General features: G+C 61.4%; 1 protein-coding gene across 1 annotated transcript; it reads left to right on the plus strand.

Moving 5' to 3' along the window:
• The first annotated feature begins 2,191 nt into the window (after positions 1–2,191).
• TDRP (testis development related protein) lies at positions 2,192–14,462 on the plus strand. Its single transcript, XM_054565838.1, has 3 exons — positions 2,192–2,381; positions 12,963–13,066; positions 13,855–14,462. Exons 1-3 carry the CDS (start codon positions 2,277–2,279, stop codon positions 14,198–14,200), a joined length of 555 nt encoding a protein of 184 aa, XP_054421813.1. The 5' UTR covers positions 2,192–2,276; the 3' UTR covers positions 14,201–14,462.
• Positions 14,463–20,555: the final 6,093 nt, after the last annotated feature.

Here is a 20,555-nt window from a genome sequence, read left to right on the forward strand (position 1 = left end):
TGAACGCGCCGCAGCGTGGCTGTGCCCCGCGGAGAGGAAGCCAGCGGCGGGCGCAGGCCCAGTGCTCCCTGCGTGGGTGACCAGCGCGCCTGCGCTACGGTGGACACGTCCGGAGCCCGTGCCCTCGAAGGCTGTGGGTGTGGGTCCCGCCTTTGCTTTGGAACCTGTCTCACTGCGCCTGCCCCTGTAGAGCGCGTGTTTGACAGCGCGCGCGGGCCCTGGGTGCGAACCCGTCCCCTCTGCCCTGCGCTCCGCGCTGAGAGCCCTGAGCCCAGAAGGCTACGCTCACGTGGCCTGGTTTGAGAAGGTGCGCCTGCATGAGTTTTTAACATTCTTATCCATTCCTGTGAAGACAGAGTTCTTAAATTAAATTTCTACTGGGTGTTTTTCACTAGGTGCTCTGCGGTTTCGCATCGCTTTGCCGTGTCTGTGCCGAGCGGGTCCAGAGACGCTTGGGGCCGGGGCCGGGCCGGGGCCGGGGTGCGTGTCCTGGCCCAGCTCGGGACCCTGAGCCTCGCATTTGAAGTTTGGCTTCTCCCGCTCAACCCCGGTCCCTTCCAGAACCGGACGGCGCCCCCCGAGGGCCCCCAGCCTCACACCGGTCTGTGCTTGGGGCTCCCCCAGGCCTCTCACCCCCGCACACTCAGAGCCTTTCCATTTTAAAAGCTCTGCTGCTGGTCACTTCTGAAAAAACATCGAAAAGGCACTTTTTTTTTTTTTTTACTAGTCAAGTTACAATGCTTAAGAAAATTGTTTACAGAATCTGTGATCAGTTCTGGGATCTCTTTATAAATGATTTGTGAATTACTCGAGTAGCACAGGAATATGTAGTTGGTGTGAAAATGCGCGCAACCCTGAAGGACAAAGGGCACAACGTCCCTCCGCAGAAGTCCCTCGGCCCGCCGGGAGGGCGCGCACTCTGACACCCAGCCCGGCGCCCGGCCTCCGGCAGCCGGTAGGAGGGCACCTGCCGCTTCCAGGACAACGCACCCCCATAGATTTTCACCCCTTGAATGGGCGGGGGAAAGGCATTTCATGGTAGTTTGCACTTTTCTGATAATGGGGTTGAGTGTCTCTGTATTTTATTGTTGGGCCCTTTTCGGTGACAGAAACAAAGTCCTGCTGGGCTTCAGGGCAGTAACCGGCTCCTGCCCGGACCCTGTTAGGGGGACGGGGTCGCTCGCCCCCCGCGGGGCGCAGGCTGGGGTCCTCGGCTCCCCGTGCTGGGAGTGCTACCTTAGCCAGGAAAAGTGCCAGCCACGGATCGCCAGGGCCCCTGCGCCCTGCGCCGCTCTTCTCCCGCAGGTTTGGAGGCAGGTCGCCCGCCTATTTGGGCCGAGGTCTCAGAAGCTGGTGCCTCGGACGCACCTGCCCGCTCGCCATTCTGGGGCTCACCCAGCCCCTGCGGGTCCCATCCCCCCGGGTTCCGCCGCCCAGACACGAGAGGCCGCTCGGCCTAGATGGGGTGGGGGCTCTCTGCGCCCTGTGACCACCGGGGCCCAACCCGGCCCGTCCAGGCCGCGTGCACGGCCGGGCATCGGGGGCCCCAGCGTCGCCTGAGGATGCAGTGAGGCTCCCGCGCGTGGGTGGACCTCGCTCCAAGGACACAGCGGTCACTGGCCTGCGGCGTCTCTTTTCTGGGCGAGCCGGCCGCCTACAGGTCCCTTCCTGCCACCGCGACTCCGGGCCCCGGCGCCCCCGCCCCACGGCCGGCTACGGGCATGCGCACTGGCCCGCCTCGCGTCCCGCGGCCGTTGCCATGGGGACCGGAGCCTGGGAGCCCCGCCCCCAGCGCCAGAGCCCCGCGGACAAGGCCGCGCCCCAAGCCGGGTGAGGGGGTCGGCGGGATGGGGGCGGGGAGTCGGTGGGGGCGGAGCCTCGTCCTGGGTGGCCTGGCGGGGCGGGGCCTGGCCGCGGGGCGGGGTCCCCATGTGGGGGCCGGGGGCCTTGACCGGCGATTGGCCCGGCTGGGTTCGGGTCTCTGGCCCAGTCCTTGGGCGCAGGGTGCATAGGAAGGGCCGTGGGCCCTGTTGGGGCCGGGGACCCCGTCCCGAGTGGAGGTAGGGACCCGTGGTGGGTCGGGAGTCTGGGTGGGTAGGGGGCGCAGGGCGGGTCCGGGTCCAGGAGGGTGATGTGGCCCCGCCCGCCCGTCCCCGCCCGTCCCCGCCCCCCTCGCCGCGTCCCGGCCCCACAGGAGCCGCCGCCCGAGCTTCCGCGCGCTGCGCCCGGCCGGACAGGGGCGCACGGACGCGCGGACGCCGGAACCCGGCCGGAGCATGTGGAAGCTGGGACGCGGCCGGGTGCTTTTGGACGAGCCCCCCGAGGAGGAGGACGGCCTGCCTGGGGGGCCGACGCCCGCCGCCGACGCCGCCGCGGCGCAGGTGAGGGGCACGCAGGTGGGGGGCGCGCAGGTGAGCCTGAGGCCGCGCAGACGGTGGCGCGCAGGTGAGGTTGCGCAAGAGCGGCACACAGGGATGGGGGCTCACAGGTAACGGTGCACAGGTGCGGCCTGGGACCCCCGGCCCGTTAAGATCCGGGGCCCGCCGCCGTTGTCCGTCTTGTCCACCCCCACACGGGGTCGGGAACGCGGGGCAGGAGACGGGGCACCTGCGACGCCGGCGCGTGGCCGCGGCCTTGCTGCTGCGGTGGAGGCTGCGCGGGACCTTGGCAGGTCTCCCACGCGGGGCGGAACAGCGGGCAAGGCCTGGGTCGCTGGGAGCTGCGCGCGCGCGCCCGCCCGGCCGCGGGACCAGAAAGCTCTCGGCGACCACAGCGGCGTGCCAAGTGGACAGAACACTTGTTTGGATAACAGCTATTTCCTTTTCTTAAACCTTTGATTGTCTGGAGGAAGGAGGCAGATGACCTTTCTACAGAAAACAGAGACACCGGCCCTGCAGGTTCGGAGACGCGCTTGGAATGCTCAGAATTCGCTCCCTGAAGAGGATCCCAGGCGGATCCTCCGTGTGGTGCCTGAGCCCCCTCCCCCCCTCCCCCCCGCCGCTTTTTTTCCGATGCGCATTCGCCTGTTCCTAACCTTTCACGAGCTCGGGAATTCAGGTCAGAAATTCCACGCTCTCTTTGGAAAGGTGGTCAGAACATTTCTTTTTTGCCAAATGTTTGGAGCCTGCTGTTGGGTGTGAAGCGGCTACGGAAGTGAGCGATGATCCATGTCCTCTGAACTTGCGAGGGGTTTACCGGTTGTTTCTATTAACCAATGAATGGGATTCAGCTTTTAAATGCCGCTCCTGTCTGAACTTCTATCAGAAATTACTTTTTGAGAGGATTAGTGCCTACTGGAGTTTTTTATCTTTTCAATTTCAAAATGTAACGACGACAATTTTTATGTGGTTACAGAGCTATTTAAGACTCTAAATGACTATTGTTGATCAAAGATAAGCAATGTTATTCTTATGTGAACCCTTTAAAATTTTAAATTGATCCTCCCGTGTCCTGCTTCGGTTTCTCCCGATGAAGCCTAAAAACGTGTTTTTCCTCAAGTTTTATTTTGAAAAATTTCTAACCTAAGGAAAAGTTGGAAGAACAGGAGACTGCACAGCAACGCGTACTCCATCTAGATTCAACGGCTGGTAACGCATTTATGAAAGTTTTTTTCTGGTCTTCTAGTTTACAAAATTGTCTGTACTCTTTTGCTGTGTCCTTTTTATGTGTGTTTTATAGGTGATTTGTTAGGCACCCAGAAAAACGGAGTGGAGAATACAGTGTCCCCCTGTGCCCTCTGCGCCTAAAAGCACAGCGCCCCCCCCCCCCCGCCCCCCGCCCCCCCCCCCGCCCCGACCCAGGACCCCATTCGTTGCAATCGTGACGGCCCCAGACCACAGGTTACCTTGGCGCAGATTCTGACAAATGTCACATGAAATGTACCCGAGATTGTAACGTCACATGGCCCTAAAGACCTGCTTGTGCCACCGACTCATCCCCCCCCCGCCCCCCGCCCCCCCCCGCCGCCCCGCAGCCCCTGAGCTGTCACCGCGCCCCTGGCCTCGCCCCCTCCGGGAGGTCTCGGGGCTGGGCTCACAGCCCGCGGCCTCCCAGGGTGGCCCTTTCCCTCGGTCACATGCCTGTCACAGGCGCCTGCGCGTCTTCCGGGGCCCGAGAGCCCGTTTCTCCTCGGCGCTGATGCCATCCCACCGCCTGGTGACCGCGGTTGACCCGCTCCCGCCGACGGGCGCCCCGGTTGCTTCCGAGCGGCCGTCGGGGCGGAGCTGCTGGAGACGTGTGTGCGGGCCTTTGTGTGGACAGCAGTGTTCCGCTTGGACACGCTCCGGGGCGTGCGACGCTGGGCCGCGTGGCAGGAGTACGTTTGACTGAGAGAAGCCCCCGCGCGCCTTCCGGGCCGGCTGCCCCGCCTGCGCTCCCGCCGGGACTGCGCGAGACCCCGCTGCCGCCCCGTCCTCGCAGCGCGGGGCCTTCCCTCCGACAGGCCAGTGGTGGCCTCTCTGCGGCCGCAGAGTGCGCCCCCCGGTGACAGGCGGCGTGGGGTCTCTCCGCGGCCTCGGTGGGCTCCGCGCGGTCTTCCGGGAGGTGCCTTGAAAGGCCTTTGGTCCCGCTTTTCGCGGAGTCTTCTGTTTTCTTCCTGTTGAATTTGAAGGGCTCTTTGGTGTTTTGGAGAGCAGTGCCAGATCAGATGTGTCCGTTCCACGTATTTTCTCCCGTGGCTTGTCTCCTCCATCTCCTGACAGTGTCATTTTCGGAGCAGGAGGTTTTCATTTCAGTGACGTCAGGGCATCAGCTGTTTCTTTCGCGGACTGTGTCTTTGGCGCGGAGCCGCCGCCCACGTCGTCCGGGTTTTCTCCTGTCGTGGCTTCTAGGAGTGAGACCCCACCGGCTGGGCTTTACGTTTCGTTATTAAGGGTGCCTATGTTTTAACGTGTGGAAAAACTCTTCTGTAGAAAAACGGACTTTGAAAAGTCATTGTGACAGGGTAGTCCTACTCTAAATTTAGTTAATTGCTTCAAGAGGACTGGTCTTTCCTGAAAGCCAGTTTCTCTCGAAAATAAATTTGACAATTCCTGACAAGTCTACCGTGACACTTCTGCCTACAACATTCCACGGTAAAGTTGAAAGAAGGAGGAACTCACGGATTGTTTTGCGTCCAGGTCTCATCGGACGGCGTTCTCGGTTCTCACCCTCAGACTTCCAGGCGCCCGCCTGCGCCCGCGCGCACCCGCCGGCCCGCGGGCCCCCGACACGGCGTCCCGGGCTGCGCGTGGCCGCACCCCACCAGCGGGTCCGTTTGCATTCGGATCCGGGGTGCTCCACTTCCTTGAAAATCAGGCCACACAGCTCTAATCTGTGTTGTTTTTAAAAAGAAAAAGTAGCTTAATGTTAGGTTCTAAGACGTTTGAAATGCAAGGCATTCCCATCGCTGGGACGAAGGAACACTTGACTCCTCCTGAAACCTCGTAGCTTTAACGCCGTGGAAGACGGACTCCTGGGAGCGTCTCCTTAGGCCGTCGCCCTTTTCTTGTCAGGAATACACATCTCCTTCCTATGCAGGTGAAACATCGAGGTTTACAGGTGAAACAGTCATTGTGATTCTGTAACAACAAGGAGAGACTTGCAAGTTTTAATGAGTCTCATGTTATTTAAAAAAACAGCTGCAGTGCACACAGCAGAAGCCCCCTGGGTGTTCAAGGTTAGGCCTCAACTTCTTTGCCGTGGGAAGTATTGTTACGCTTTCTGTAAAGTGACCCATGAAACCCTGGTGTGTACGCGTCAGCCTGTGTTTAAAATCACACATGTGCTTTCGCACCGCACACACTCCCCCGCCCCCTCAGGGGCTGCGTCACAGCGCGGAGGCCCCGGCGCGGCTGCGGGCGGCGGGGGGGGGCCTGGGGCCGGGGGCCGGGGGCCCGGGGGCCCGGGCCCCGGGCCTCCTGGGGCCTCTCCCGCCGGCCCCGCCCCCAGCCCCGCGGGCGGCGCCGTGGGAGGCGCGGGGAGGTCCGTGCCGGTGCCCGGCCCCGGCCGCTGCGGGCTGGGCGGCACCGGAATTTAGCAGCTTCAGCTTAATGCCTTGAAAAGCAAGCCTCAGAGAATTTTTGGCATATTTTCACGGTAGAATTTTAAGAGCTGAGGCATACTCCGTGGGCACCCCCCCAGGACAACCCGGGGCCACTTCCTGTCTCCGTCAATCCCCTCGGAGGCAGGAAGAGTCAGGGCGGGGGGCCTTGCCCTGGGAGCGCGCCCGGAGCGGCCGCTCGAGGCGGGGTCAGCGGGGCCCTGAGCCCCAGGGTGGTGGCGCGCGGCAGTGGGGGCCGCTGCTCCCGGTGGGCGCCGGGCACGTCTGAGCCTGTCGCTCTGTGTGGGCGTCACCCGGGGAGGCTAAGTCACACAGTGATACTGAGGTTGCGGGGCCTAAGGGTGTAAAATCCTAATGGATGAGATGCGTTTTTAACAGGATTTTCCTAGAGGTTGGGGTAGCAGGACCTAAGTGTTGGTTTAGAAAACTCCATCAGTCGGCCCCCTCGAGAGGGAAGACTGGGTTTTGCTGTGGGTGAAACTGAGCAGAGAGGAGCCCCCCTGCCCCGGCCCCCCCCACCCCCCAGCCAAAGGCTGTGGCTGCCTGCGCTGAGCCCACCTGGCTCCGACCCCCCAACCCCCGGCCCGGGAGGTGAGGCCAGGGGTTGGGGACGGGGTTTGCTTTCTTCGGGGTTGCTGCCCGTGTCCGGTCTGGGGGCAGGTGCACGTGGAGGGCCAGGAGGCCCGGAGGCGCGGCGAAGCTCAGGGTGGCGTGACTCTGCCGCTTGCGGGTGAGACGGGACGCGGACCGGGGGCCGCCCCCCTGGCGATTGTGACGTCGCTGCCTTGCAATAGGACTCACCTGTACCTGCATCCCAGGCACTTGGGGCCCTTAGGCAGCTCTGTGAAGCCGTGTCCTCGCACCCACATTTCTGAGTTTAAACTTCTTCCCTTACAGGTTATGATAAATTCGTGATTTCATTTTTCTTCATTTGTGGAATATTCATATTTTGTATTAAAACATACTAGGGCTTCAACCGCCAGCCCCTTGGAGCGGTGTTGATGGAGTTGTGTTTTGGCTCAAATCCCAGTGCAGGCAGTACCGTGGTGCGCGCGCGCGGTCTGTGGGGCCGGCGCGCTGGGCCGGAACCTCCCCGCGGGCGCACGTGGGTGTGGGGGGCGGGCGGCGTCCTGCCTCCCTCCACACGCTGCTCTCGAGCCCAGTTCCCGGGGGGCCGCGGCGTGGTGGGCACGCAGCTGCGGGAGGAGATGGCGGAGCGGGGCTTTGGGGGCAGGGCCCCGGTGGCCTAGGGGACGGAGCACTGTGGCTGGGGGTCGGGCTGTGTGCGGCCGGTTTGCATCTTGGCTCGGTGCGGCTGGGGCCGCAGCCACCCCTTTGAGAGAGAGGGCCGGGGTCCCCACGTCAGGCGCCAGTGGGCGCACAGCTGCCCTTGCCTGCGCCCCGCACCGCGCACCCCGCACCCCGCGGCAGCTCCAGGCCAGCTCTGGCCGGTTCTGTGAGGAGCCACGCGCGCCGTCCTCCCGCATGTGGGGGGCAGGTGGTCGGCCACCTTCCCCCGCCCCGCGCCCCGCCCCGCCCCCGCCCCGCCGCTGTCCCTGCGCGAGGATGGCGCCAGGGGAGGTGAGGGGAACAAGACGGAGTCAGACTCCTGACCTTGTCTACCCCTTGACTGCTCCCTGGACTCAGGGAAAGAGAAATCTCGGGAAACATCCGTCCTGCTTTCTTGTTTCGCGTTGCTGTGTCCCAGCAGCAAACTTCATTATAACCAACATGCTTTATCACACAGCCGGGACCTGCCCCAGGAGGAATTTATGATCAGATCCCCCCCGCCCCCCGTGAAGTTAACTTTTAGTTAAATTGCAAATTTGTGCAGAATTTTAAAGATTTTATTTATTTATTTTTAGAGGGGGAGGGAGGGAGAGAGGGAGAGAAACATTGGCGTGTAGCTGCGGCTCGTGCGCCCCCTGCTGGGGACCTGGCGCGCAGCCCAGGCCTGCGCCCTGACCTGGGAATCCACGGAGCCGCGCCCCGCGGGCTGTGCAGAAGTTCTGTCAACGTTTATTTGAGCCAAACAGAGGCGATGCCTGGAAGCAAAATCTCAACTGATAACGTGACCTCATGTGTAGAAAACTAAATAGTTCACAACAAACTTGATATAACTACTAAACAAGTTCAGAGAAGCCGCAGGATAACGAAGCAGCCGCACTTCCAGGCGCTACTTTGGAAATCCAATGAGGAGATTAAAAAAATCATCCCAGGAGACAGAAAAGTTGCACCTTGAAACTGGAAGACATTAAAGACACGAATGAGTGGAAAGACTGTGTCCATGGAGTGGCCTGCTTAGCGCCGTGACAGTGTCCACACCGTGGGAGGGGCAGCCGAACCCGCGCCGCCCCCGTCGAGACCCGAGGGCGGCATTGGCAGAGCCAGGGGAAGCCGTCCCACCGCGTGGGTGGCACGCGGAAGGGCCTTCGGCAGCAGCGATGTTCGTCTTGAGGAGACGCCAAGCTGGAGGCCTCGCCCTTCCTGAGCCGAACGCGCATTTGAGCCCCAGGCATGTGCACGGCACGTCCCGGCGTGAGGAGAGACTCACCGCCCCACGGACCGCGCAGAGCCCGGAAACAACCCCCTCCCCGCCCCCGCCCCCCCGTGGTCAGGTGGCCTGGGACAGCAGCCGAGAACACGCTGTGGCAAAGAGCGGCCGCCCCGGCAGGTAAGCCAGGGAAAACGGGGCGCACACCGGCAAACAGTGAGGCGGAGCCGTCTGTCACCCCCTCGGCAGGCGTCAGCTCGGGAGGACTAGGGACCTCAACGCTTGGCCCGAAGCTGCACAGGCAAAGTCCTCATCGTGCTGCCCGGGGCCACCCCGTGGCACAGCCTCGAGAAGCAGCAGCAGACAAGGGAGCCAGCCACAGGGACCTTGGGGCTTTCCGTGCAGCGGCGGCGAACATCAGTGGAGGTGCCGCCTGTGCGCGAGAGAATGTGTGCGAACCCCACATCGGGCACATTCACAGCGGGCCATGCAGGCCCCCCGGTCCCGTAGTTTGCGTTTCCCCACGTTGATTTCACAGAGAGACCTACGTTAGTGCCCGTTTTCTGTAACGGGGAGAAGCCCGGGGAGGGTTCTCGCTTTCTGTTCGTGCCCCAGCGGGGGCCACGGCGCGGGGTGGGGGGGGGCGCACCTGCCCCGGGGCTGACCTGCCCGGGCTCCGTGCTGCTCAGCTCAACCGCGCGGGCACCTCCCGCTGCGGGGGTGCGGGGACCCTGCAACGACCTCCTGCACCTCAGCCCCAGAAAGCGGCCTGGTGAAGGGCTGGGCAACGAGCTCGCGGATACATTTTCCGGAGGAAATTTACAACCGGCCTGCAAACGTGTGTAAAGATCCTCAACACGACGAATCGTCATGGAAACGAGATAGAAGGCCCGGTGGGCGGTCACCTCCTGCCTGCCAGGGTGGCTGCTGTCGGAAAAACAGCAGGTGACGAGCGTCGCACGGCCGTGGCCCCACCGGAGCCGCCGGCACCTTGGTGGAGACGCCACACGGCAGGGCTGCCGTGGGGAACGTGACGGGGGCGCCTCAAACACTGCCGCGCAGCCCCACAGCCCCATTCTGGGCACATTTAGACCCAAACGCGGCAACAGCCCTGCTGCGCTTCAGAGGACGTGTGAAGGAAACGGGGCGAAGCAGTGGGTGCAGTTCCCCACTGGCTTCGGCTTGTGGGTGCCTTGCGGCCTGAGACGTTCCTCGGAAGGACGTTGCTGTGTCTGGACTGTGGCCGGCGAAGCCGCGCGCTGTGTTTCTTCGTCGGGATCGCGTGTGCCAGGCTCTTAGAAGAGAAACTGGAGTGAGTGTCCGCCTGGGTCCACCGTGGCTGCCGCCGTGCAACACGCAGACGGGGTGGCGTGGGCGGCAGAGGCCCGGGATTGGCTTGGGGGGCTCGGGGCCTGTCCCTGCCGCCGCTCCCGCGCGCCCTGTCCCTGCGCATGTGCCTGGGAGCTCTGGGGTCCTGAGGGGTGCCCCCAGCACCACCTGCCACAGGCCCTGCCCCCCATCCCATCCCATCCCAGAGGGGCAGGGTTTGGGGGCGCAGACAGCCCCACGGCGCCTTCGTGCTGCAAAGAGTGAGGTGTCCCCTGCTCAAAGCCCCCGCCAGCCCGTGTCTCCGGGAGGGCGGCCTTGCAGCCGTCACTGGGGACCCTCGCGGGGCGCGCGGGTTCGTGCGGGGCGGCTGCCGCGCGTGGGGCTGGCTCTTCCCGTCCTTGCAGGGGCTCCGCGAAGTTGCACAGCTGAGGTTGTGGCTTTTGATCTCAGACCAGTGAAGGCCTCCGCACGAATTGATCTGTTTGCTTTCATCAGGCAATCAAGATTATATGAAGGTTATAATTTACACAGGTTTCATAAGTGCTAAGTTGTCATTGAAGACTTTACCTTTTATATCAGTGAAAGAATTTCTTAAAAATTTTGTTGCGGGGAGTAAACATTGCGTTTTCCACGCTGTCTAGATCATACTCTAAATAAGTAATCACCACTATTGATAGACAATGTGCCGTTTCGTTTTCAAACAGCTGTTTTCAAAGGACACAAGGTCGATGTTCTTCAGGTGGGAAACGATTAAAAATGCAGCTTAGAAGCTCCGCACACCTGGGCAACGCGTGCACGAGGCACAGAAGCGAAGCGCGAGCCCTGTGTTCGCGCCGCCTGCACTGCTGGAAGCGGCACGGCACCCGGGCCTGCCCAGCGACCGCTCCGCAGGAAAGGGCCACACTGGATGGGAGCTCGGTCGCCTGGGGACACATCACTGGCCGACAGGTTCTGTGTGGCTGAAACGATGGCCGTCCCTCCCCAGAGGACGTGGGCCTCCAACGGGACCGAGGGTGCCGGCGCCCTGGGACTGGGTCCCTTGCCGCTGGGGGCGCGGCCTCCCTTCGGGACAGTGCCACCCGGGGCTCCACAGGGAAGGAAGACCAGAGGACAAAGGACAGGTCCCCCACACACAGAGTCTCCGGCACAAGGAGGGGACCAGAGGGTGGCCAAGGGCTTTCGCAGGCTGGCCCTGTGATTCCCAGACGTTTTACAGAAACTGCAGCCCCTGGCAGGTGCGGGGCCTTGTGCCATGAGGCTGCGTTGGGTCCCCGTGAGCCCAGGCAGAGCAGTTCGCCTCCTGGACGCTGCTGAAGTGACAGTTGGCCAGGCAACAAAGATTCCTTTGTGCCTCTCAGGCCACCGGCCGGCTCCCCCCCGCCCCCGCCCCCGCCCCCGCCCCCGCCCCCGCCCCCGCCCCCAGCAGGACTTTGGTCTGCCTGACACATTAAAATTGCAGAGACAACCTGAGACCCGGTGTGGAGCCGGCTCGGTGTCGGGCGCGTCCTCCTGGAAACGAGAAGGTGCTTTCCACGCTGCAGAGTCTGTACCTTTCTCTGCTGCCCGTTGTACCGCTTGGCCTTTGTTTATTGCTTTATACAACTGCTGATGCTGGGGAATATTGGAACTTTATCATTACATATTGAAATTGTCCCTACTATTTTGCCAAGGTTTTGTTTGTTTTTCAAATTCACAAAGGACCATAATAAAATGTGATTAAAAGAGGCAGTTCCCAGGTCCCCGCCCAGTGGGACTTGGCTTTCAAGTTGTCACTGAACGGTTCAGGCGACTCCTCCACATCCTTGACTTCATGCTCCCAACTGAGTGCTTCTCCTCCAGGGAGCAGGACGAGGCTGTGGGGGCGGCTCCCCCCGCCCCAGGGTGTTGGGGCCAGGCTGGGGGCGCCTGCTCCCCGTAGCCTCAGAGAGAGAGGGGCCCACGGGTCCGGCTGCTGCTGGGCCGAGCGGTGGCTTCCGCCAGTGCCTGGAAGGTGGCCCCACTCCGGCCGCGACCCCGACAGGTGTTTGCAATGAGCTGGGCCGTGCGGTGCTGTGGCTGAAAGTCTGGTTTCCTCGCGGCTTTTGCGTCCGCGTTCCCTCTTGGGGCCTGGCCGTGGGCCCCGTGCGGCCACTCCGGGTCTGCCTCTAGCTCCGGAACATTCTCAATATTCTACTACTTTTCCCGTGAGAGTCATAGGGGACGTGTCAACGTGTCAACTGTCTTGTAGCTGCGCTTCCGCTTCCATCCAGCGACGTTTCTGTGCCACCGCCAGTCACTTCTCACCGTCAGTGACTCCGAGTCCTGGGCCCCCCAGGCAGCCCCGGCGAAGCCCCTCCTCCCTGCGTCCCCCCACGTGCAATGAGGGGTCGGCTATGGGCTTTGCGTCCTCAAGTCTCCTGGGTGCCCGTCCCCCGAGACCCCTGCCCCAGAGCGGCGGCCATCCCGCGCTGGGCCCTTCACCTGTGAGTTCCTTCCCGCACGGCAGCTTTTCGAGGCGCAATGTGGCCCTAAGCAAGTTACGTCTGTGCCCCTAGAAGCGCCCAGTGTGTGTCTCCCTGAGAGGGGTGAGGAAGAGCCGCTCAGACCCCGTCCCGTCCTGTGGCTCAGGTGAGGGGCGCCCGTCGGGAAAGCTGTGACAGCTTGAGGACGCACCGCTCGGCCCGGAATGCACCCCCAGGGCGGGGCCTGCCGGTCCATGCCCGGATGCACACGGCGCCCCACCCCATGTGCGGGGCAGGAGGCGGGGCCTAGGGAGGCATCGGCTGTGAGGTGCAGCCCCGGGTGGGCTTTCCTGCCCTGGGAGGACAGGAGGGGACGTCCCCCGCGAGCCAGGAAATCCTCACGGGCACCAGATCTGCCCACACGGTGACCGGCCGCAGCCTCCGGGACCGGGAGGAGCAGAGGGTGGCTTCAGCCCTGGGCTGTCGCTCCCGAGCCGTGCAAACGGCCAACCGAGACGCACGGCGCGACAGTTAAAGCTTGCGGGGCAGCCGCCGGGGAGGCTCTGCAGGAGTTGCCGGCCGCCCCGTTCTCTGCCGTGGGTCCGGGGCACACGGGCCACAAGCATGCATTTTGATCTGTCTCTTAACCTTTGATCAGGCGCAGGGAGCAAGTTTCCGAGGTTGGAAGGACGTGACCTCGCTGTTCAGCAACGATGACGAGCAGCAGCTGCTGGGAGGATGCAGGTCTCCCAAGGCCAGGGGGTAAGTCGCGCGGGCCGGGCCGTCGGCCCTCGGCTGCCGGGGCAGGCGAAGCTCCCGGTCCCTGGCTCTGCCCCCCGCCCCCCGGCAGACAGCACGCAGCACGGACCCGAGGGCCGCAAAGCCGCTGAGCCATGGGGGCGCCAAGGAGGGTGACCCCGTCTCTGAGGCCGGCTCTGGCTGCACAGGCGGGGCCGTGCGTTATACGTTCAGCAGTTCCAGAAATTCGGGGAAGAAAACTTAGAAATGCAAAGGATGTAAAAGATTTTAGAAAATCGCATATATTTATACTGACATGCTGCTGCTAGTGTGTTGTAAATATTTTGAAAATTTTCGAAGCGTATTTGTCCCCACCGCCGGGTGGCTGTCCTCTCTGTCCGTGGCAGACAGGGCTCTGAATTCCTCAGTTTTGTGAGCAAACTACCTACTAAGTGCTGGAGGCCGTGTGCCGGAGGGATGCCCCCACAGCAAGGCGGCTGGAGAAATGGGGGGACCCCCCACTGGGCCCTGGGCCCCTTGACCCGCGTGGCTGACACTTGGGCTCCGAGCGCCCAGTTGTCACGTCTTCGGTCCGAGGCCTGGCTCTGCGTGCAGTTTGTGGTTTTCACACGTGTCATTAATGACAGGGAGTATCTGATTGGTCCTTGATTTTTCTGCTTAAAGATTTACGTACAGATTCGTGTTTCCTTTCTACACAATTTAAGTTGTTTAGAAAAAGGCCCTAATGTTGGTAAAAGGCTCAGAATGCAAGGCCCACGCAGTGCCAACACTTCCCTCTTTTGTCTCCTTAGAACCAGCTTACGATTAAAAGAAGAGTTGAAGATGGAGAAGAAATCTGGGTTTTGGGACAATTTGGTTTTAAAACAGAATTTACAGCCTAAGAAGCCAGATGAGATTGAAGGCTGGGAGCCTCCCAAACTCGCTCTGGAAGACGTGGCGGCAGAGCCGGGCGAGGGCCTGAGCAGCCGCGCGGCCGGGCCGGGCTGGGAGGAGGGGCCCCGGGGCTCCAGCAAGTACACCAGCCTGGCCGGCCCGGGTGGCAGCTCCCGCTGGAGCCTCAAGTCGGCGGGGAAGCTGGTCGGCATCCGGCGCCAGAGCCGCGGCCACCTGGCGGACACCTGGGAGGAGCTCGAGTGACCGCGGCCGCGCGGCCCCGAGTGCTGCCCGCCACGGTCCGCCTCATGCTGCTGCTTTGCATCTCCTCGCGTTCAGATCCTTAGCGTTTGCCGTACCAGGGTGTTCTCACTAGTCTGTCCGGTTGTCAGTCTTTCCCAGATAAAGAGAGTGGGGTCCACGCTGCCGCGTTTCCCGTTTGGACTTCAGTCTCACACGCTGGGTCAGGGATTTCCAAGCCCCGTGACCGCTCACGGCTGCCGCCCTGGGCCTCCCCGTGAACTGACCCCGAGGGGTGGGTGTCGGGTCCTGCCCCGCGGGCGCCCGGCCTGACCCCCCCGCCGCCCTCGGCTGCGGCCGGCGGCTCTGCGGCCTGTCAGCTCCCCGCGGGGCGGTGGGTCCCGCTGGCAACGCCACGGAGCAGCTGAGAGCGACGCCCGTCCACGCACCCAGGGAGCCTGCAGGGGCCGCCTCCAGTCGTGTCTGACCTGGAAGATCAGACTGGCTCCTGTGGCGCATTTGGACGTGTGAAAGCAAATCGGCCCCTGGAGAAGCGGGGACGGCGCGGGGTGAGGCGCAGGTGCCCCCGCGCAGAGGCCTGCGCCTGCGGCCGGTGCGGTGGGGCTGCTCACGTTCAGGTTTTATTTTTACTGCTGGAATTTTAAATACTGATCTTTATTTTCTTCTAAAAATTTGCTCTTCTCTTTTGATTACAGATTAAAGAATGCTATAAAGTGTGGATCAATTTTAATAACTTGATAGTATTGTGATTTTGTTTGGAAAATATCAACCTGCTCGTTATAGGGGTAAAACTACATAAAATACTAGAAGTGCCTCTTTTCTGCAACACCCAGGGTTTTGGTTTGAGAATGAGACGTTGTTGTCGTTGCTGTTGTGTTGTCATGGCGACCCCAGCTCAGGGTCCCAGGGCAGCTCTGCCTGCTGCCTGGGAGGCCACGTGGCTGCCTTAGGCTGGTTCAGAAGGAAAAGTATCCTAGTTTTTGGTTACAAAGAAAACCCTCCAGGACACTGTGTGCTCCTCCGTAAGAAACACTGTCTCGAGTTGCTCAGGGTGCACTTTGGTGCTGTCTTATTCCCGAGGACCAGGCCGGACGCCTGGGGGCTGCGAGCATCTGCCTGTCGCCTGCTGTCCCTCTGGCCACCCGCTCCCAGTCTCCGTCTCTGTCATCCGCCAAGCAGGCCTGTAAACCATCTCTCAATCACCCCTCTCTCTCCTTGGCTTCTGTCCATCCACCCCTGTCCTTTTAAGAGAACACGGAGCTTACTTGACCGAGCCTTGAGGCAGGGACGTGTTTCCAGCGGCATCAGAACCGTGACCTGGTGGAAGGGACGTTGGTCCTTGGGGTGGAACAGTGGGGCTGAGAGCTCTTTCCTGCGGGCGCGGCCCACGTCTGTGGCGAGGTCTGTTCTGTGCCTGGGCTGGGCGTTCGGGGTGCGGTGGGGTGACACCTTCCCTGGCTCCGGGTTCTGCGGCCTGTGAGCGGCGGCCACCGACCTCGCTCGGCTGCCCGGCTGGCAGCACCGTGCTTTGCGGTGCCGTCCCTCGCGGCCAACGGCACAGCCGGGTCGGGGGATGCGCTGCCGATCCGCTGCTGCTCTGCAAAGGCTGCAAAGTCGTGTTCTTCTGTCGTATCTGATGAAATGAAAGTAGCTGTTTGTGGGTTTCAGTGTAAGTATGCATTGGTGTGCCTCGGGAGAAAAATAGTTACCAAAGCGACTTTTCGTCACAGGCTGAGGGAGAGGAGGGGTCCATTTGGGGGTTGCGTTTGAGTTCCGTGTGCAGACGGCGTCACTTTGAAAAGCAAGGCGTCTGTGCTCCTCCCGACGTTTCCTTGTTTTGTAACATGAAAGTGCTGGCTTCAATCACCGTACAGTTCCCCCTTGATGCTGAGATTTTTAAAAAAATAAAACTACCATTTATACCGTTTCTCCTTGTCAGTCGCATGATTGGCTGTTGGCACCTGGGGGTGGGTCAGCGCCCGCGGCTCTGACCTCTGAGCTAACGCGCTTTTCTCGTCACTTCAAACCTCATTTTAAAAAGCAAACGATACTGGTAGATGTTTTGTAAATAAGTCACCGTTTTCCACCCGAGGTTTCGGGGCGTGCTCGGCCTGTGTGGCTGCGCCTCTGCGGCCGTTCCTGGGGCTGGGGTGCGCCCCGGGCAGGCCCCCTGACGGGAATCGAGCCGGAGCCTTCGGTTCTGGGACAGCTGCTGCCGCGCGGCCTCTGGGGTTTTACTCCACGGGTTGGTTGAGCTGGAGCCTCCCCAGCACCGCTGAGAAATTGAGTGTCTGGTGATGCTAGGAATACAATGTATTCATCCGTACCCTCTCGGAAGAGTCTTTACCTTCAGAGGAAAGTCTGTTTTGGAAGCAGGGGCTCCTGGGAGGAACAGCCGCTTCCTGTGAGAACCGGGGAACCTCTCGCCAGCCGCGGGCTGGGACTTCTGGGCGGAGGCGGGGGCACCAGGTGGCTCCCACAGAAACAGAAAAGGTGGTTTGCGTGTCGGTGGCACCTGCTGCCTGTCCCCGCACAAGCCCTTCGCCCTGGTTCCCACACTGACAGATGCTCGGGGTGTATCTGGCCTCCGACCTCCGGTTCTTCAAGAGGAAGCTGGTGGGGCCCATGAGGCTGGCGGGGAAGTCGGGGCTGGGAGAGGTCGCTACAGGCCCCCCGGGCGGCCCCAGGGATGCACCCCAGCCCGTCCCTGAGCTCAGCTCTGCAAGAGCCCCGCACTGCGGCCGAGGCTGCCCTTGGCTGAGGACCCGCAGGGACAGGCCGTGAGCGCAGTTCAGAAGCCCCGAGAGGGCAAGCCGTCGGGGGGCACACGGAGGGAGTGGCTTGCCAGAGGAGCAGTGCGCCCCCATCTCAGTAGCAGCGGGGGTCCGGGGCGGCCGCGTGTGGCGGCCAGCAGCTCTGTGGCCAGCGCGTGCTGGGAGCGTGGAGTCCACAGGAGGAGGCCGCGTCACTGCACAGGCCAGAAACTGGGTGGATTAGAGTTTTGGAGCCATTTCCATGGCAACAGCAGCCCCTTTAGGACTTGGTCTGTGCCTGTGTCAGATGAGTGACAGTTAAGTGAAGAATTAATCGGACCGATGCCCTAAAGGAGCCTTGTTAGTGCAAGTGGATAAAGGGACAGGGCTCCTCCCTGGAACTGACCATTCAAATCTGCCAGCTGCCCAGCGGCAGGGCTGGCCGCTGGCTCCGCAGGTCCACTCCCTCGTGCCCAGGGCAGGTGGGCGGCACCGGACACGGAGGCCCTGGCGCCGGGCAGCCCCCCCGACTTCAGCAGGAGACGCCGGCATTGCCAGCACCGGTCGCTCTGTCCTCGGCGGCTCTGAGGGACCGGGGCGCCCGAGTCTCAGACCGGGGGCCGCGTTCGTTCCTGGGCGAAGGGCAGAGCAGCGGGCGTGGCAGCTGGAGGCCGGTTGTTCCGGAGTCTTTGTAACTGACCCGGTGCCTTCAGTTTGGCTTATTTGGGGGGACAAGCATTTCAATGTTAAAAACCATTTTATTATGAGAAAAATCAGGCAAAAGCAGAAGGAATTGTGCAGAGGGCACCTTCCAACTCTGATTATTTTTGATTCTTCTGGAATTACTGCTGTTCGATGTAATTACCTTAGTCAAAGCTAGTGTTGTACTTTTAGGGAACCATGTATATAATTTTTTAAAAGTGCACTTTAGGTAAGTTAGAATTTTCAAGAAAACTGAACAGATCTGGAAGTGGGGAGTGAGAGGAAATACCAGTCGTTTTGCGGTTTTTTGGAGAAGCAGGTTTTTCCCTCGGAGATCAGGCGCCCGACACCCTCCCCCTGGGGGCAGGTGGCTCCCCCTGAGTCGCGGCCCCGCGGGGACCCTGGACCCCAGCAGGCGAGAGGAGGGCGCTGCACCCACCTGCGGAACTGCTTCTCTCGCTCTGTCTGAGAGCTCACCTCTCCCAAGAGTAGCAGGAGGCAGAACATGGGACACATTGGAACGACAGATCAAAATATGAGTGGTATTTAAATCATTTTGTGTATTGGCTTAAGGAAGCTTTTTACGAACAGCAGGGTAAGAAGTGCAAAAGGCCCCATCACCTGACTTCGTAAGTGGAAACTGCCAAACGCACAGAAAATGCAACGTACAGACCCCGAGTCTCGACCGGCAGCCCACCAGCCTGTGTCTGCGGGGCCCGCCCACAAGGAAGTTTTACATTTTTAAATGGTGGAAAACTTAAGCAAAAAAAGTATCAGTAACACACCAAAAGTACGTGCAACTCACGTGACCAAACAGTCGTGATTACGAACATGCTGGAGCCAAGCACCAGCCGCCTGCACAGGCACACACGGCAGGAGGCAGCGCGGCCCGGCCGTGACCCCCGGACCGCGGCGCCCACGTCCAGCAGGGTCACGGCCGCTCCCTGTGTCCCTGCCGACAACGCAGGGACGGCCCTTGCCGGTACGAACAGGAGGAAGAGGAGGAAATGCGCCCCGTCCCGAGGCAACCCCACTCCGGGCGACAGGAACAGCCCCTCCCAGAGCCTCCGAGACCAAGGCCCCCCGTCCACGTGCAGCCCTGTGGCCTGCAGGCCCGCCAGCCAGTCAGGAAAGAAACGAAACGCATGGCTCCAGGGCAGCCTCACTGCCGGAGCGTCCCCCCCAACCCCCCCCGCCCAGAACCCCCGGCTCCCGGCTCCTACAGCCCAGGTCGAAGGATGAAGGACAGACAGTGAGGAGGCCGGACCTGGGGCGGCGAACACGTGGTGCCACAACAGGTAGAAGACAGGCTACGGAGTCGGAACCCAGAAACCTGCGTAATCGTATTAACCAGTGTCACCCTAATAAGTTCAAAAATAAAAAAAGGAGGATCCTCAGGACGCCGCCTCCACCCCACGTGGCGTCTGGTCTCCGGCGAGTAGCTCCCCGTCGCCGCCTGCGCCTCCCTGACCCCCCTGCGCCGCACCGCCTGCGCCTGCCGCCTGCGGCCCTGGGTCGAGCACCCTGCGTGGCCCTGCCCCGGGGTTCCTGCCAGAGCAGGGCAGCTCGGCTCCTGTCCTGACACCACGGCGTCGTCACTGAGGGTCGAGAGCTGTGACTCCGTGAGATCAGGACCCGCTCAGAAGGCGGCCTGAGCCCGGCTGAGGGGCGCGGTGGCGGGAATGTCGGCCCGAGGCGCCCGGGCTGCGAGTTCTGTCCCCCGTCGGGGCACGCGCCAGGCTCGGCCAGCGGGGGCATAAACCAGTGGAATAGCAGGTCGATGTTCCTTTCCTTCTCTGAAAGTGCGTCAGTGGATTTTTTTTAAAAATAAAAATTAATACAATACCAAAACCCCAAAAGTAAAACAGGCAAGGAACACACATGAGGTGATTTAGCAAATACAAAACAAGAACCGCGGGCCAGTAAAAAAAGAAACTTAACCCTCACCATCCGTTCCCGACTTGTTAAAACAGCACCAACAGCACGAGGAATGGCCATGATGCATGTGTCATTGTTTAGAAAGATTATTACGCTCTCTCCCCTCACGGGCCACTTGGAAACACCCTTAGAAACTGACTTGTCCCCTCGTGTATCCCTCTCGGTCTCCTAAGGACACAAGCAGACACACAAGAGTTCATTATGACACTGCTTGTCACAGGGCTACTCTGTGAACAGCAAAAATCAGAACCTCCTGCTTGTCCCGTCGCTGATACTGTGTAGCCCACAGAAACCACGTTTCCACAAATGCTTCCAAGAGACAGGCTGGTCATGAAAGGCAGGCAGCATCGAGGACGCTGCCGCTCACGAGGGCCGCGCTCCCGGACCCTGGGGACACGCGGGGCCGGTGAGAAGGCCTCCTTGGCCGGCAGGGCCTGTTCGGCACGGAATGAGGTGTGAAAATCCAGAATCACCGCTGTTTACCATAGACCAAGCTACACAGTTTACTATGCTTAGAAGGAAGAGGGTAAAGGGAGGGGAGCAAGAGTCTGCATGGCCCTGGCTTCTGTGAGCTCAGGGGCGGGAACACGCAGCGACACCCTGCCCCCCCGACAGCCGGCTGGGGGGCGGCGGGGGGGGCCGGCGGCTGCAGGGCCCGCGACGGCGGCAGCTGGTTGCCTTTGGGCAGCACGGTGATGGGCGATTCTACCTCGTACTCATTTTCTAGTACGGCCGTGCGTTATTTTACAAACAGAACCACCTTCTGAAGGTTTCAAAGGTTTCGATAAGTGATATCAAAGTCCCCACCTCCACTCTCTTCCGTAAGATGAAAACGGACAGAGTTCAGTTTGGAGTGAACCGATTTATTGTCTATAAAAGGCGCTTTAGCCCTGAAAGGCCGGCTGCTGCAGGCTGCCCGAGGCGCCACGCCCCGCAGCCGCCTGTCCCTCCACAGGCTGCAGAGG

Source organism: Pteronotus mesoamericanus, unplaced genomic scaffold (assembly GCF_021234165.1).
Source record: "Pteronotus mesoamericanus isolate MK-2021 breed Mesoamerican mustached bat unplaced genomic scaffold, CSHL_Meso_final contig_169, whole genome shotgun sequence".
NCBI lineage: Eukaryota > Metazoa > Chordata > Mammalia > Chiroptera > Mormoopidae > Pteronotus > Pteronotus mesoamericanus.

What these genes read in the sequence shown, in the direction of transcription:
- TDRP (XM_054565838.1), top strand. Translation starts at nt 2,277, where the DNA reads ATGTGGAAGCTGGGACGCGGCCGGGTGCTTTTGGACGAGCCCCCCGAG. An exon ending in CCGACGCCGCCGCGGCGCAG is followed by an intron (nt 2,382 to 12,962) that starts GTGAGGGGCACG and finishes ACCTTTGATCAG; the next exon opens with GCGCAGGGAGCAAGTTTCCG. An exon ending in AGGTCTCCCAAGGCCAGGGG is followed by an intron (nt 13,067 to 13,854) that starts GTAAGTCGCGCG and finishes TTGTCTCCTTAG; the next exon opens with AACCAGCTTACGATTAAAAG.